The 17,722-nt window shown below is 34.9% G+C and overlaps 2 protein-coding genes across 22 annotated transcripts in view; both read right to left on the bottom strand.

Moving 5' to 3' along the window:
* LOC127495736 (gastrula zinc finger protein XlCGF7.1-like) overlaps positions 1-17,722 on the bottom strand; it is an 89,389-nt gene that overhangs the window by 23,006 nt on the left and 48,661 nt on the right. The window contains exon 1 of one of the 8 annotated variants that reach the window (XM_051862952.1): positions 1,596-1,653. The exons of 5 other annotated variants lie outside the window; for them this stretch is intronic. The gene's annotated coding sequence lies outside the window, so the exon portion shown is untranslated. Of the gene's footprint in view, positions 1-1,595; positions 1,654-17,722 lie in introns of those variants that run through there. 2 more of the 8 variants (XM_051862944.1, XM_051862946.1) reach the window with 2 other exon arrangements.
* LOC127495716 (gastrula zinc finger protein XlCGF8.2DB-like) overlaps positions 4,193-17,722 on the bottom strand; it is a 57,272-nt gene continuing 43,742 nt past the window's right edge. For 3 of the 14 annotated variants that reach the window (XM_051862793.1, XM_051862792.1, XM_051862784.1), the window contains one exon: positions 4,193-5,726. In XM_051862793.1, coding sequence (XP_051718753.1) covers positions 4,627-5,726 — 1,100 coding nt within the window. In that variant the 3' untranslated portion in view covers positions 4,193-4,626. The other 11 variants (XM_051862781.1, XM_051862787.1, XM_051862780.1 and 8 more) reach the window with 11 other exon arrangements.

Here is a 17,722-nt window from a genome sequence, read left to right as displayed (position 1 = left end):
CGCACTCATTGAACTATAAGCGCGAGACATCAGTTCCATCATCAGAGCGCGTTTTTAGACCTCACCAACCGGATGCACAAGGCAGTTGGACATAGTGGTGTATTAGAGGTAAAAAAAAATGATATAAATACTGTTCGGTTTCTCGCACAAACTGATTGTTTCGTGTCTTAGGACATCAATGTGTCGTCACGAGCCGCAGGGTTTAATTTGGATTTGTCTGTGCATGTTTTTTTTTGACTCTTATAGATGGAGTTCCCATTGACAAGCATTATACGACTGACAGACCGCAACGGTTGGAGTTAAAAATCATCATTTGTGTTCTACTGAAGAAACAAAGTCATCTACATCTTGGATGCCCTGGGGGTAAGCAGATAAACATCAAATTTTCATTTTTGGGTGAACTATCCCTTTAATATCACTTAGTAGGCTACATTAAGCGACGTTAAGCTTTTCTTTATAACAGTTTTCTATGGGAGAAAAACGCTTAACGTGAAATTAAATGTGCTGCGTTCAAATTCTGGGCTCAACTGCTTTTCTGTACATAGTATGGTTTATTACTATGATGTCTACTGAGTTTGGTCTGTTAATATCACTGTCTTAGTACATTAAGCCACGTTAAGCGTTTTTCCGGCATAAGACTCCTTAGCGGTTTTGCCCCCCTGAATGCGCGCGATCCAGTATTTTTTGTATACAAGAAACCCGACATTTCGCACTGCCAGTAGGAACTAAATAGTGGCGTAACCCGCGCTTGATGTTGTGACTTTTATTTTGACGGCGTTGAGAACGCCAGAGCGCACACAGAGCTCCTATTCTCCATTTGTTTATGATCTGTTAAACAGTCCTGTCTAATACGTTATTAGATAAAACTGTTATACAAAGAAAGTAGACAGTACTTTCAAAAAAAAAAATAAAAAAAAATTGCATTTGCCATGTGGTTGATGCCCAATGTTGAGAAGAAGTACATAATGTTTTGCTTGGTCCAAAGTCGCATTGGATTTTCTGATTAGCGTAAGGTTGAGAGGTCCATCTATCACTGTTTTCCATGTTTGTATAAGTTAGTTAGTTTGTGGAGTAAATGTATAGGCTATAAATTGTGTGTGTACATGGCTTTTTTAAAAATGGCGGGTGCCGGTTTTTCGCGTGCGTTTGGCCAATCAACATACGTTACTGGTAGTTCCTATAGTGCTGGGTCAGACCCTACTCTGAAGTAGGAGCTAATTTAGTTCTCCCAAAAGGAGTTCCTAGAACTAAAATCGTTCCTAGATCCTGTGGTGCGAACACGGCAAAATCCGGGTACTACAGACAATCTAGGAACTATGAAAAGGTCCTCCGGTGCGAAAGCCCCAAAAGACTGATGAGTTGATTGCCTCCTTGTATACTTATTTGTCATTTTATATTATATATATTTCACGTTTTTTTTTTTTTTTTTTTGTGTGTGTGTGTGTATATACTTAGATTGTTATTCACTCTTGTCTTTTCAAAATGTATAATAAATAAAATCAGATGAGCAGTTTACGGTTCTCTGTCATTACTGAACAAACACTCCAGTTGGTCCATTTTGCAACATTATTTAATTAAATCCCAGCGCTACACACCTGACATGCTGGAGAGCTTTTACCACACATGAATGCATCCAGATGTCATTTTTTAGTTCTTGAAGTAGCTTTTCTCTTCTTGAAAACAAAAGCAGGAGACTACAGTTAATAAAAGTAAGCAGTAAACACTAGCATTATCAACTACTGGGCAGCCAGAGATAGAGAGCGCGCTCTTTGAGTGACGTCATTTGTAATGGACCAGTCGTGCGCCTGTTATCAGTCAGAACATCAGTCTGTGAGAGTCAGTCAGGTAACCCTAGTAAAAAAGCAATATATTTAAAATACATTTATTGCATACTATGTATAGTTTAAATCTATTAACATATTTACTGACATATCCCTTTTAAATCGCCTATAATTAAACTTTATTTGGAGTACTACTTGTGCACAATGCACATTTCTTAATATTAAGCCTAAAATGTGTTTTAATGTCACTATTAGTAAGGACTGTATGATCTTTGAATAAATGCAAGATATTTAAAGTGTACTTGCAATAGTTCCACTTTAGCACAAAGTTGGACTTCTGCAATACTTCCGCACAATTAAAGTACAAAATTAAGTACAATTAAGTACAAAATTAGATGTTCCAATTTAGCAGACTTTAAGTATACCAGTTAAGTATACAATTGCAGAGTATTTTTATTAAGTACATAATATGTAAATGTATTTGTAGTATACTTGGCATGAAATAAACATATTTCAAATACAATTTAATATATTTATTTTTCACTAGGGAAGTCTCTGCAGTTCTCTGCGTTAAAGAGTGAAAATGTGCTGTACTGAGTGAAGTTTCGAGTTGGTATTAATTATAGAAGTGTCATAAAACCAGAACAAGTTTAATGTGTGCGTTTTTCTGCTAACAGTTCGATGTATTTTTGGAGTTTTTTAACACACATCTTTGTTTTATGTTGCCGCCTGCGCGCCAAATTAGAGGTTTTCCCTGAATTGCAGTTACTGTTAGGGAGGACGATACTTAACGTGTCTTTTCTTATACATCCTTCAGCTGAAAGATGGTGAATCTGAAGGTGTGTGTGTTGATTTTCTGTTCTCTGTCAATAAACTGCAGATGTGATCCCGAAGAGCCTGGTGTTGGTCGTTCATTTGAGGTGCTGGTGAAATTTTGACAACATTCACTTGTGTGTAATTTGATTTGTAATATTAAAGTTCAATGAAATTTATTATCCGAATCACTAGATTCTCTTGTTTAATCCTAAAGTTACTTTCTACACAAAACATTCATTTCAATGTAAAAATTATGGCTGACATTAATTGTTTAAATTAGTTTAAATGCATGATGATCACTGACTGTTTGGTTTAGTTTATATTGTTGGATAACAATCATAAGAGCTGTGGAAAAAAAAAGCAAATAATTTAGGGATATATGATACAAATGCACTAAGATCATAATCTTGTACAGCAGGTGTCATTCACATTATGACTAACAAGACAAAACTAACCTTTATCTCATCAAAGATCTGACACTTGATAGTCAGATACCTGATCTCACTTGTTTTCTGTTATTAAATCAGGGTTCACTCGACTTTCCTCCAAAGAGAACTGAGATAACATGTTTTATTTACCTTTTTTCACTCTGTAGTTTGAACTGAGTCATTAGCGATTATAACGTTACCTAGCTTGTTTGGTATAGCTTGTTTAATACCGTAGCTTGTGGGATAGTAAGTTACTGATATTTGGCTAATATTGTAGATCTACCGTTGTGTTGGGTTTTGCTCAGTATGATGTAAAGTGGGGGATCAGTGGGCTTGCTGCTGTTGAATATCTAAGTAAGAGACGTCCTTTGTCACAGACGAAGCATAAAATACTATGTGGAGGACGCAAGATAATTTAATAATTGTAGGCCCGGTTTCACAGACAGGGCTTAGCCTAAGCCAGGATTAGACCTTAGTTCAATTAGTATATCTAAGTGGCTTTTATAAACGTTCACAAGAAGAAAAAAAACATTACTGATGTGCATCTTGAGACAAAAAAAATGGCACTGACATATTTTAAGATCTGTCAGAACAAGTTGCTTTCAGTTAAAACAGCTCAAACATGCATTTTAGTCTGTGAAACCAGGGGATAATATGGCCACGTGGTGAACCTATGAACCTAACTCATATTTAAACAACTATCGCATATCCTTACAAGTACAATTTTGGCTGTATTATTTGTGTCTCCTTCAAAAATTGCTCAGAATTAGAAGTTAAAACATTTGATTAAATACTACAATGGACTAACACATAGCCTACATGACTTAAATGCACACATCAACAAAGATGTTGTCATTAAAATAATCATTTTATGTTTTATACAGAGCCTATGGACAGCAAACTGTCGCAAGTCAATATTCTTCCACCACCCCTAAGTGGACGAAATTTGTGAATTTACAAATGTCTATGAAAATAAAATATTAAATGTATATACTGAAATAAAAGTGACAGCTAAATGACAAGTCAGAAAGTTACAACTCAAAAACAACTTCCACAAAACTAATGTCACAGAACACAAGTTTATTTCACTATACATTTACTTTATCTGATTCTCAGTTTATTTAAAGTACTGGATCTGTAGATAACATTTTCTCACAAAATCACACATTGTCAGTAAAATGGTAGTTTTATTTGTTGTTATTGTACAGAGCTTATACAACTTATGTTGCAGAGAAATGTGTAGACTTTTAAATAAATCTGTTTATCAAATAACTGGTTTTTATGTAACTAAACACAAAAGAAAAAAAATCCATATTGAGTATAAAAACTCAAATTCAGAGAATTGTTTCATATATTGACAAATACCTGATTGTTGTTGTTTTTCTTACATCTTCTTTCTTCCAGTCCTAATTTTGGTATTTCTTCATGTAAGCGTTCAATCAAAGAATAATTCAATAATTTTCTTGTTCTCCAACATATAAAACACAAATCTTGTGGCATTTCACAGCAACACTAGTTTATTAGTTAACTAACTACACATTTACTTAATGTGAATCTCACATGATTTATTTGAAAGTTTTGGATCTGATGAAAACATTTGCTCACTGTGAACAATGCTTTTTAATATGTGTCAATAGAATATTTAATCGGGTGAAACTCTCTCCACACTGAGTACAGTAGTACGGCTTCTCTCCAGTATGAATTCGCTCATGTGATTTCAGAGTTCCCGACTGAGTGAAACTCTTGTCACAATATGAGCACTTGTAAGGTTTTTCTCCAGTATGAATTCTTTGGTGCCGATTCAGATTTTCAGCTCTAGTAAAGCTCTTCCCACAGTCACAACACACATGATCTCTCACTCCATTATGTGTTTTCTGGTGCAGTTTAAAATTGTTCAGCCTTGAAAAACTCTTTCCACAGAGAGAACACACATGAGGTCCCTCATCTGAATGAATTTTCAGGTGTCTTTTTAGATGTGACGATGAAATGAACTTTATACCACACTGATCACAGTTAAATGGCTTTTCTCCAGAGTGACGGAGCAGATGATTTTTGAAACCTGTTGCATCTTTGAAATTCGTCCCACACTGAGTACAGTGGTACGGCTTCTCTCCAGTATGAACTCGCTCATGTGATTTCAGGTGTGGAGACTGAGTGAAACTCTTGTCACAATATGAGCACTTGTAAGGTTTTTCTCCGGTATGAATTCTTTGATGCTGTTCCAGATGACTAGATGTAGTAAAGCTCTTCCCACAGTCAAAGCACATATAATCTCTCACTTCATTATGTGTTTTTTGGTGCAGTTTAAAGGTATTCAGCCATGAAAAACACTTTCCACAGAGAGAACACACATAAGGCTTCTCATCTGAATGAACTTTCAGGTGTTGTTTTAGATGTGATGATGAATTAAAATCTTTACCACACTGATCACACTTGAATGGTTTTTCTCCAGAGTGACGGAGCAGATGATAAGTGAGACCTGATCCAGAAGCAAAACACTTTCCACACTGAGTGCATGTGTACGGTTTCTCTCCAGTGTGAATTCTCATGTGTTTGCTAAGGTGTCCTTTATGTGTGAAACTTTTTCCACACTGAGTGCAGGTGTGCAGCTTTTTGGCTTTTGTTCTTTGAGTTTTAAAGTTACGATGTTCCTCCTCTACTTCATTCAGTTCTTGTCTTTCCTGTTTCACTTCCACCTGGTCTAAAATACACATCAAGTTAGAATCAGTTCAAGTGAACACTGATTTAATAGCAGAAAGCAAAAGAGATCAGGTATCCGATCTTCATGAGGCAAAGTTTTGTTCTGTCATTTACAAAATGTTTTTGACAACTGCTATATAAGGTTATGATCATTTAGGTGCATTTCTGTATCATTTATCATTAATATTCTGCTCAGTAATTCACATCTACCAAAGCAGTCAACAATATAGACTCAAGAATGGACACCAACCTGTTTGTATCTCAGTATCTTCCTGTTTTATTCTGGATGGTTCTGGATCACTCATGTCTTCAATCTCCTCTTTAATAAAGTCCATCTTTAACAGTCACACAGATTTCAGCTGCTACACCTGGAGTTTGTCCTTCTCTTGTAGGATGATGTGAATATTCCCAGTATTTATTGGTGAATTGTTGTGGGAGGAGCTTCACTGCAGGTGTGAACTGTGATCACTGTGTTTTTATTCAATCTGTATTTAAAAAGTACAGGGCCATCATGTTTAACAGAAAAAAACTGAAAAGCCAAAAGTTCCCTGTTTTCACCTCAATTATGACGTCTGAGATCTTCAGTAAATTTGCACATTAAACTTTTTTTGGTGTCAACAGGCTGAAACAAACTACAGCATCATCACCTTTGAAATTTCACTTCAGTTCTTGTCTTTGCTCTTTCATTTCCATCTAGTCTGAAATAAACATTAAGTAGTTAGAATCAGTTTAAGGAGGATAAATGTGAAAATTAATGTGAACCCTGATTTAATAACAGAAAACAAGAGATCATGTATCTGTCAAATATCAGATTTTCGATGAACCAAAGGATAGTTCAGTCATTCTCATTAATAGTCAAAATGTGGATGACAACTACTGTACAAGATTATGATCTAAGTGCATTTATGTCATATACCCCTAGATTTTCGTATTTTTCACACTTCTTATGATTGGTATCTAACAATATAAACTAAGCCAAACAGCCAGTGATCATCATGCATTTAAACTAATTAAAACATGTCAGCCATGTTTTTTTGTTTTGTTTTTTTTACATTGAAACTAATGCTTCGTGTAGAAAGTAACTATAGAATTAAACAAGAGTCTGGTGATTCGGATAATAAATTTTCATTGAATTTTCATTATACAAATCCAATTACACACCAGTAAATGTTGTCAAAAATGTTTCTCTATGTAAAACATACATGTTAACATGAAAATATAAGCTACACATATTTACCATAGTGATGGGACGGTTGATATCGGGGCTCCGATGCTCTGACGTAGTTTTCAAAGCACTATTGTATCACACACTGTACCAATACTTGTATCGAAATGACAATACCACGTGATTGATGACGTTTTAAGCTTCGAACATCACGCAGTATCGGAAGGTCGGGACAGCTGGTTTGAAAAAATTGCCACTTTGCGACCCCACCTTATGCATGAAAGGGAAATGATTATCCCATCACTTCATTGCTCATCATTGTATGACTTCACATCGACTTTTTAAACAACATTTTATGTTGTGTGTGCACTTATTTGGGATTCAGTAAGTCAACTGTAACCTCAACACCAGACAGAAACTGAATGCAAGTCACTTTACTGCATTTAATCATGTTTTAAAGCTGGGGTCTCAGAGACCCAAACAGAACATAAGTGTTAAACGGCTCAAACTAAATATTTATTTAAAAACTATTCATGTCAATTATTAATTATGATCACATACTTGTATATTATATATTATTGATCCGTTGAATCCGTTGACCAGGCTACACATGACACGGGTCTCATTGACACAAATTACTTTAGATTAGATAGAACTGTATTGATCCCAGATTGATTGCACTCTTGTATGTCACAGACTTAAGAAGCTTTTTTTGGTCATGTGCTTTTTCCTTTGCTCCGCGATGATTTGTTAGATATGGCTGAGAAAACAAGTCTGACCAACAGATGTCGCTAATGCGTATTGTGTTAAGCTTCGAGTAATGAACCATTTTTCGGCACAATTTGATGAAAGCCTCAAACGCTTCAGAAAGCCTCGGTTTCCACATCACTAATTTACCACAATAAACGATATTTCCACACAGTCAATCCAACAAAATTATATGTGGAGAAACTACAGGGAAAACCCCGCGCTCTAAATTTGGCGCGCAGGCGGCAACATAAAATAAAGACATGCGTTAATAAAACTCCAAAAATACATCGAACTGTTGGCAGAAAAGCGCATATATAAACTTGTTCCGGTTTTATGGCAGTTCTATAATTAATACCAAATCGAAAATTAAGTTAATTCAGCATATTTCCCTCATTCACGCAGAGCACAGGAGAGACATACCTGACTGACTCTGAAGAGCAGGCGCGCGACCGGTCCATTACAGATGACGTAATTCACAAAGCGAACTCAAAATATTATTTATAAACAAAAATACATATTTTCCCTCTGTCTTATATAACAAAATAAAGATGTTATACACATAAAGGAATATAAACAATTAATTGTTTAACACATAATTAATTGTTTCAGAATTTTTTCCGATTAAAACAAATAAAAGTTTGCTGGCACAGTTACCCAAAAACCTCTCCACACTACAAATCCTTTATATTTGTACACACTTGCAACTTACTGCAGCAGTTTTAATGGCATTTTAAACCATCTGCAAATCAACTCTATTTTTCAGTATGTTTAACATTTTACAGCTTCTATTATTTTGTAACTACAGCAAATGACTCTTGAACAATCAGGAAAAAATATAGTAAACATTAGTAATTAAGTAAATCACATGAATATGTCTTATTCAAGCAAAGTAATTATCCATTAAGAAAAGATGCAAATAATTATTGACTGACTCTAAGCAAATAGGAACCAGTGTACAGGAAATACGCAGCAGTCATAACTTTGTTTTTGCTGAGTTTATTTCATTAATATTGAGTATTAATTGATGGTGTGTGTAATTTTCTCTGCCAACTAAACTTCCAAAGCAAAGTCATTGTGCGTTCTCTCCGCTCTGTTCAGTTCGTCCCGCAGCTTTCCCACAAAGATTTTGAGAGTTGACCAGCTAAACAAAACAGGCCTAAGAAGTAGACTAATAGACAGTGTATAGAAGATGCAAAGTTCATATTTATGAAATAAACATATTTAATAGCCTAGCCCATTTCTCTTACATGCATAGTTATAGCCATAAGAGAATTTGTTTACACAAATACTACATTAACAAACATTATAAACACTATTAACATGTAGGCTATGCGTATATTTCCCCTCACTCCATGACTTTAAATGAATGGTATTCAGGAAAAAAAAATACAAGTATGTATAATAAAAAATACACATAGTAGCCTAAAAATAGCCTATATATGGTGTAATTCATTACAAGCATTTATTTTAAAGCCAAGCCTAAACTTATTTGAATCGACCCTGAAACTGCACCAACATTGGGCTAATGCATCTCTCATTTGGTCCAAAGTTTCCATATTTGTGAACATTTGGATGATAAATTATTAATGTAAAGAAGGCTCATACTTCAGTCGGGTCCCAATACACACGTAAATCAGCATCTTCACATGCAGAGAAATGAGTCTGGAATAACAGCAAGTGACCGGCAATGCCTTTATATTGTACAACAGACAAATTAAATTGAGTTTGGTTGACTGTATTTTATTTTGATAATGAACAGGCTGCGATGTCAAGTTAGCAATGCCAGAACTTACGCTGTGTGAGCGCGAGGCGCCGGCGCGATCACTTGGTCACTCAGCAGGGGAAATAACTTAAGCTAATACTCTTTATAGTCATACAGATAATAGTAGGACATAATTCAAAATGGTAAAATATCTTTTTTATTTGTGTACATTCAAAATGATTACAAACTGTACTACAACAGAATGCGCTGGTTTAGCGTGTCTCGGTCTCCTTGAAATATCTTTCTGGCACACGCCGTAAACATGAACCAAAACAGCGAATTCTTGACACGCCTACTTGTAAAAGTCTACATTTAGATTATTTGATGTTAAATGCAATATATAAGCCTATGTAAGTCACTGATGATCACATGATTAAAAATGTGACTTATGTAGGCTATAGCAAATTGGCACTTTGAGAACCGCTGGTCTACAAAGAAGAAAGCCCTGTCTAGGTCGTGCCCCAGTACAGGTTGTGTTGAGCCTTTAGTTCGTCTGGTTGTTTGATGAGAAAAAGATTAAATGTAGTTACAATCAGTGATGGGAATAACGGCGTTATAAATAAACAGCGTTAATAACGGCGTTACTTTTTTCAGTAACAAGTAATCAAACAAATTACTGTTTCCCCGTTACAATGCCGTTACCGTTACTGACAATAAAATGCGGCGTTACTACAATTGAGCTCACTGAATTGGTTTTCATTCGAGTAGGCTCTTTCTCAGCCAAAGGACCTGCAAAGTTTTTTCTCTGGTGTGTGTGTTGGGGTGGGACACATTAGCTAACTGATGATGATTGGTATGTGACTACAGATGATAGACCTGCAAAACATTTTGTTGTAAAGAAATAGTACAGGTTAGTCATACACAAATACAAATTTAAACTGATAATAATGTACGATGCTCTGTGCTCTGGATCGAAAATATGTGAAATGGGTTTTTTCTAGTCGACCAGTAGTTGTTCATTTAAGCCATTATTTGACTAATCACATTTATGTTAATTTAATTTCTTAAATACTAGATAGAATAAACAATTATAATGAACATTTTACATAATATTATGTGTGCAACATAAAGCTAATTGCCATAAAGAACCGGCAAAAGTAATGATTATGAATGTGACAAAAAACAGCAAGGAGATATTTTAATTGTTTATTAATAAACTAATGTTTTCTGAATCAATGTCGGCTGCAAAGATGAAGTTGACATTGCTGACTTTCATCATCTCCGCAGTGGACGCGCCTAGAATGCACATTTCATTCGGATTACGTAATCAGAGAGTAGCCTATTTCTTTTCGTTTTGAATTATTTTGTTTAAAAGAAGACATTTCAAGCTTTCTATAGATATATTTCTCATATCTGTGAGGCAAGCAGCCGCTGAGTTTTGGTTCATTTTCCTATAAGAAGCGCTCCAGTTCACGTGCAAGTGATCGCGCCGGCGCCTCCATGTCATGATTATATTGTCTGCTATATTTGCTACTTATTTATTAAATCCAGGTTGATTGATGAAACATTGATTAAAATTAAGATACAATTCTTCCAAAGTCCATGAGTCGAGTCGGATCAAGCATAATTTATTTTTAGACTTATTTGTTGGCCTGTGCAATAAATATTAAAAGTTCTAAACCATCTACTGTGTTTTACTGTTTCCACTACAGTAATGATATTTACAATAATATATTGAATTTGATAGGTGTCTCTCACATTGTCCCACAACAACATTAAATTTAGTGTAGATTAGTGTACGTTTTATAATAATAGTTTTTTGTATTTAGTGTCTATTTCATTCATTTAACTTATTTAATACTGGGGGCATCCAAGTTATTTGACATATTTGGGAGAAAAAAAAAAGTAATGCAATAGTTACTTTCCCTGGTAGTTAGTTACTTTTTTAATGATGTAACTCAGTGACCGAGGAGTAACTAGTAACTATAATTACTTTTAAGTAACGTGCCCAACACTGGTTGCAATAAATGCGTTAAGAATCCGTACTGCAGACTATTATTCTTAGAACATTTTAAGTTTTAGAACATTTATTATACAGAGACTATGGATGGAAATTTGTCAAGTCAACAATATTCTTTAACAAACCTAAAGTGAACTTGAGAAATTTGTAAATTTATTAATAAATGTCTTATGATTTTTTGTATATATTGAAATGAAAGTGACAGCTAAATGACAAGTCAGAAAGTTACAACTCAAAAACAACTTTCACAAAACTAATGTCACAAGTTTTTTTTCACTATACATTTCCTTTATCTGATTCTCAGTTTATTTAAAGTACTGAATTTGTAGGTAACTTTTGCTCACAAAATCATTCATTGACAGTAAAATGGTAATTTTATTTGTTGTTATTGTACAGAGCTTATACAACTTTTATGTTGCAGAGAAATGTGTAGACTTTTAAATAAACCTGTTTATGAAACAACATATATAAAAATATATACAACATATATAACATTTATATAACTAAACAAACAAAAGTGAGAAAAAAAAAAACCCTCCATATTAAATCTAATAACTCAAATTGAGGGAACTGTTTCATATATTGACAAATGACTGATTATTGTTGTTTTTCCAGTCTCCTATAATTTTGATATTTCTTTGAGTAAGCTTTCAATCAAAGAAAAACATCAATAATTTTCTTGTTCTCCAACATATAAAACACAAATTTTGTGGCATTTTACAGCAACACTAGTTTATTAGTTAACTAACTACAAATTTACTTTATGTGAATCTCACATGATTTACTTGAACATTTTGGATCTTAAGAAAACATTTGCTCACAGTGACACAGAACAATGCTTTTTAATAAGAGACTAGATAATGTGATTAGGTGAAACTCTTTCCACACCAAGTACGATGGTATGGCTTCTCTCCAGTATGAACTCGCTCATGTGATTGACAAAATGAGCACTTGTAAGGTTTTTCTCCAGTATGAATTTGTTGGTGCTCTAGTAAAGCTCTTCCCACAGTCAAAGCATATGATCTCTCACTTCATCATGTGTTTTCTGGTGCAGTTTAAAATTATTCAGCCTTGAAAAACTCTTTCCACAGAAAGAACACACATAAGGCTTCTCACCTGAATGAGCTTTCAGGTGTTTTTTTAGTTGTGTTGACGTAATAAACTTTTTACCACACTGATCAGTTAAATGGCTTTTCTCCACAGTGACTGAGCAGATGATAATTGAGATCAGTTAAATATGTGAAACTCATTCCACACTGAGTGCATGTATACGTTTTCTCTCCAGTGTGAATATTTAAGTGTGTTTTAAGTTGTCCTTTTTGTGTGAAACATTTTCCACACTGAGTGCATGTATACGGTTTCTCTCCAGTGTGAATTCTCATGTGTTTGTTAAGGTCTCCTTTTTCTGTGAAACTCTTTCCACACTGAGTGCACATATACGGCTTTTCTCCAGTGTGAATTCTCATGTGATTGTTAAGAGTTCCTTTTTCTCTGAAACTCTTTCCACAATGAGTGCACGTATACGGTTTCTCTCCGGTGTGAATTCTCATGTGATTGTTAAGGGTTCCTTTTTCTGTGAAACTTTTTCCACACTGAGTGCATGTATACGGTTTCTCTCCAGTGTGAATTCTCATGTGATTGTTAAGGTCTCCTTTTTCTTTGAAACTCTTTCCACACTGAGTGCATGTATACGGTTTCTCTCCAGTGTGAATTTTTAAGTGTGTTTTAAGGTTTGCTTTTTGTGTGAAACCTTTTCCACACTGAGTGCATGTATACGGTTTCTCTCCGGTGTGAAATCTCATGTGTGTCGTAAGGTGTCCTTTTTGTCTGAAACTCTTTCCACACTGAGTGCATGTATACGGTTTCTCTCCAGTGTGAAATCTCATGTGTATTGTAAGGAATCCTTTTCTTGTGAAACTCTTTCCACATTGAGTGCAGGTTTTCAGCTTTTTGGCTTTGCTTCTTTGAGTTTTAAAGTTATGATGTTCCTCCTCCACTTCATTCAGTTCTTCTCTTTCCTGTTTTACTTCCACCTGGTCTAAAATACACAGAGTTAGAATCAGTTCAAGTGAACCTTGATTTAATAGCAGAAAGTAGGGATGGTAAAGATTCACAGATTCACATCAGTGCATTGGCATAAAAGTTAACGATGTGATGCATTGATTTAAAAAGTGTGCATCGGATACAAGTTGGCATTTGTATCGTGATGCATCGTTTCTAACATATTTGCATCTGTAAAAAAAGATTTATTAAATCTAAATCAAATAGCGATATGGACTAGTGTCTGTGAATATTAAACCGCAAGAATACTATTTGAATATGAATCCTGCAAGTTCTGCATATGAATGAATGGCGCAGACGCACAAATACGTTTACAACACATACTGAAGCAGCATGTGTGGTGCTCGCAGTGTTTTGTCAGCGTCTGTCATCTGACTATATGACGACACAAACTTCATCTGCAGAGCTGCTCTGAGAGTCATGAGCATTTTACCGTTTAATTGAGAAAACCTATTGTCATATCATATACACACACAAAAACTTCGAGATCTTCACAGCAACCCATCAAAATAAAAGTATGGTTTAACTTGTGACCAGGGCTTAAAAACGGAAAAAAAAAATTCAATCATTTCACTCCGAGCAGAATCAGTATTTTAAAGTTTCTGTTCCTGCGTTCCTTCTGTATTATTAACATTCCGAAACCAGTTTAATGAGAAAAAATAATGGTTAATACCTTTGTTTTTTTTACCTTTTTTTTTTGCATGTAGCCTAAATAACAATAATAATAATACGTACAGCATTTTATTTATTAAAAAACAAAGTCTTGTATTTGCCGTCTTAGCCAATAGGCCTACAATTATCTTTTATAACAGATTCTGTCCAAATGTACCTATTAAACGAAATGAAAAACTATCAACGGTTTATAAATTAAAGTATTTTTTCAAGATATTTTAAAATGTTTGCTGCATGGTTAAAAATACTGACGCTATTCCTAAGAGGAAAAAAGATAAGTTGCGTATAGGCTACGTCACATTTTATTATTACATTCAGAAATAATGTAAATTGCCGGTAAATAAAGTAATAAATGTTTACAAATAGCCTAGCCAATATAGCTTTGTTTATAATGTTTGTAAACATAAATTATGAACAAAACTGATCTATTTTACTTCCCCTCATGCACTCCACAACAAAACCTCTAAAGTTAAAGGTGCAATATGTAAGATTTCTGTCTGCTAGAGGTCGCTAGAGGCCTATTCAAAACAAATTCGTAGCTTGATGACGGCAAGTTTGAGCGCGGAATCTTGGGACATGTGGTCTCCACCTCAACTGCCAGTGGAAATGAAGCAGAGCAGGACCGAGTGTTGTGGGAGCTGAACGAGGCCGCTGGAGCGATTGCGCAACACACGCCTCACGAGCAGCGCAACTTTTATTATGCCACAGACGCCGGCGCCACTTCCGCTTTTCCGGTCATGAGTATGAGGTAACGCAGCTCTGTTTATCATATTAGATACATTTGAGAGTGTTGAAAATGATGTTATAACGTTAATCTGTGCGTTCGCTCGGCTGCTGCTTTGAGACACTTGTTTGAGACACACTGCAGTGAAATAGATCAATTTTAGAATATCATATGAAATGCTGGATGGCTTGTGTTGATAAATGGCATGCAATTAACTTTATAACCTATTGTATAATGGAGAAAATTCTGTATTACTTGTCAGATGGCATTCTGGATTTTGGCGTCTGCTTGTACGGTGGCTCTGAATTGTCAAAACGTCTCTCAAAATGCGTGCCACGGATGCGAAAAACGCAGAAAGTCGAACCTGATCTGAATTTTTTTTATGACGGACGAAAGTTTCGGAGGCAGTGTGTAAACGTGATTGACACAACGTGAGGTCGTATTTATTTTTTAACGTGCGAACATTTCGGATGCGAATTTCGGACTCAGTGTGCAAAGACCTTAAGACTAAACGTGTTGAGCTATTTAACAACAATTAGCTTTCTGTCTATAAACGTAACCAAACAGTTGTTCCCTTGCCTATTAAAACGTGATATATTAAAGCGTCTTTGGTGTTTCCATGGTTTCTACAAAATAAAACCGGAAACCGAGGGTAACGCGGGTATGACGCCATTGACAGGCGACTCCTCACACGTCCCGGAGCCTTGGTTACAATTGCAATTTTCTCACAATTTAAAAATAGTTTGGGATATTTGGGATATTGTACTCAACTGAACAAAATATATAACACTGGCCTAGTGTAAAGGTAAAATGTATTTGACAACTGCTGTATACAAGGTTATGATCATTTAGATGTATTTCTTTATCATTTATCATCCATATACTGATTATTAATTCACATCTACCAAAACAGTCAACAATGTAGAATCAAGAATGGACACCAACCTATTTGTTCCTCAGTTTCTTCATCTTTTATTCCGGATGGTTCTGAAATACTCATGTCTTCAATCTCCTCTTTAATAAACTCCATCTTTAACCGTCACACAGATTTCAGCTGCTACACCTGGAGTTTTTGTTCAATCTGCATTTAAAAGTACAGCATCATCACCTTTGAAATTTCACTTCAGTTCTTGTCTTTTCTCTTTCACTTCCATCTGGTCTGAAATAAACACATGAAGTTGTTAGAATCATGGGCTTAAATGTCATCTAACAGTTGGGAGGACAATAAACAAAATTCCTCAAGAGCAATTTTTGAAGGGGACACAAATACAGCCAAAATTGTACTTGTAAGGATATGTGTAACACAAAGCGAAAAGTTGTTTAAATATGAGTTAGGTTCATAGATTCACCTCGTGACCATGTTATAATTACTAAATTATCTTGCATCCTCCATATAGTAGTTATTTTATGCTTCGTCTGTGACAGAGGACGTCTCTTACTTAGATATTCAACAGCAGCAAGCCCACTGATCCCCCACTTAACATCATATTGAGCAAAACCACAACGGTAGATCTACAATATTAGCTTACTATCAGTGACTTATTATCCCACAAGCTACGGTACCAAACAAGCTAGGTAACGTTATAATCGCTAATGCCCGGTTCAAACTACAGAGTGAAAAAAGGTAAATAAAACATGTTATCTCAGTTCTCTTTGGAGAAAAGTCAAGTGAACCCTGATTTAATAACAGAAAACAAGTGAGATCAGGTATCTGACTATCAAGTGTCAGATCTTTGATGAGATAAAGGTTAATTCTGTCATTCTCTTGTTAATACAGTCAAAATGTGGATGACAACTGCTGTACAAGATTATGATCAAAGTGCATTCATATCATATAAATTATTTGCTTATTTTTCACAACTAACCAAACAGTCAGTAATCATCATGCATTTAAAACTAATTAAAACAATTCATAAATATGTCAGCCATTATTATTATATATATATTTTTTACATTGAAATTAATATGTTATGTAGAAAATAACTGTAGAATTAAAAGATAATGGTGATTCGGATAATACATTTTCATTTAACTTTCAATTTACAAATCAAATTACACACCAGTGAATGCTGTCAAAAAAAATATCTTACATGTAGCGGATTTTACCAGCACTTCCAGTGAACACCAGGCTCTTCGGGATCACATCTGCAGTTTACTGACAGAGGACAGAAAATCAACACACACACCTTCAGATTCACCATCTTTCAGCTGAAGGATGTATAAGAAAAGACACGTTAAATATCGTCCTCCCTAACAGTAACTGCAATTCATCGAATACACAGGTCACAGATATGGCTATAAACATACATTTTAACATCAAAATGAAAGCTACACTAAACGACATGTCCACAGACTCAATCCAGCAAAATTATATGTGGGAATTAACAGGGAAAACGCAGCGCTCCAAAAATACATCGAACTGATGATTCGCACACATAAACTTGTTCCGTGTTTATAGCACTTCTATAATTAACACCAACTCGAAACTTCACTCTTTAACGCAGAAAACTGTAAACACATACCTGACTGACTCTCACAGGCTGTTGTTCTGACTGAGATAACAGGCGCGCGACCGGTCCATTACAAATGACGTCACACACAGAACGAACTCAAAATATTATTTATAAACAAAATATTTTTCATTGATAAACTTCATCCAAATAGAATTAAACGATATTATGTTTTCAAAGATTTTAACCCTAAAGAGGTGAAGGAAATGAGAATGAACTTTCTAAGTCTCCCTAAAGTGAAAGAACTTCATTTTAAAATAATAAATGACACATACCCATCTAAAGAACTCCTCAAATCAAAATTTGACATTGGAGAAAACTCTTGTCAATTCTGTGTAAATGATATTGAAACCACTGAACATATTTTTTTTTTAATTGTAATTATTCAAAGTT

This window comes from Ctenopharyngodon idella, chromosome 15 (assembly GCF_019924925.1).
Source record: "Ctenopharyngodon idella isolate HZGC_01 chromosome 15, HZGC01, whole genome shotgun sequence".
Classification (NCBI taxonomy): domain Eukaryota; kingdom Metazoa; phylum Chordata; class Actinopteri; order Cypriniformes; family Xenocyprididae; genus Ctenopharyngodon; species Ctenopharyngodon idella.
This window is presented reverse-complemented; position numbering and strand designations above follow the sequence as displayed.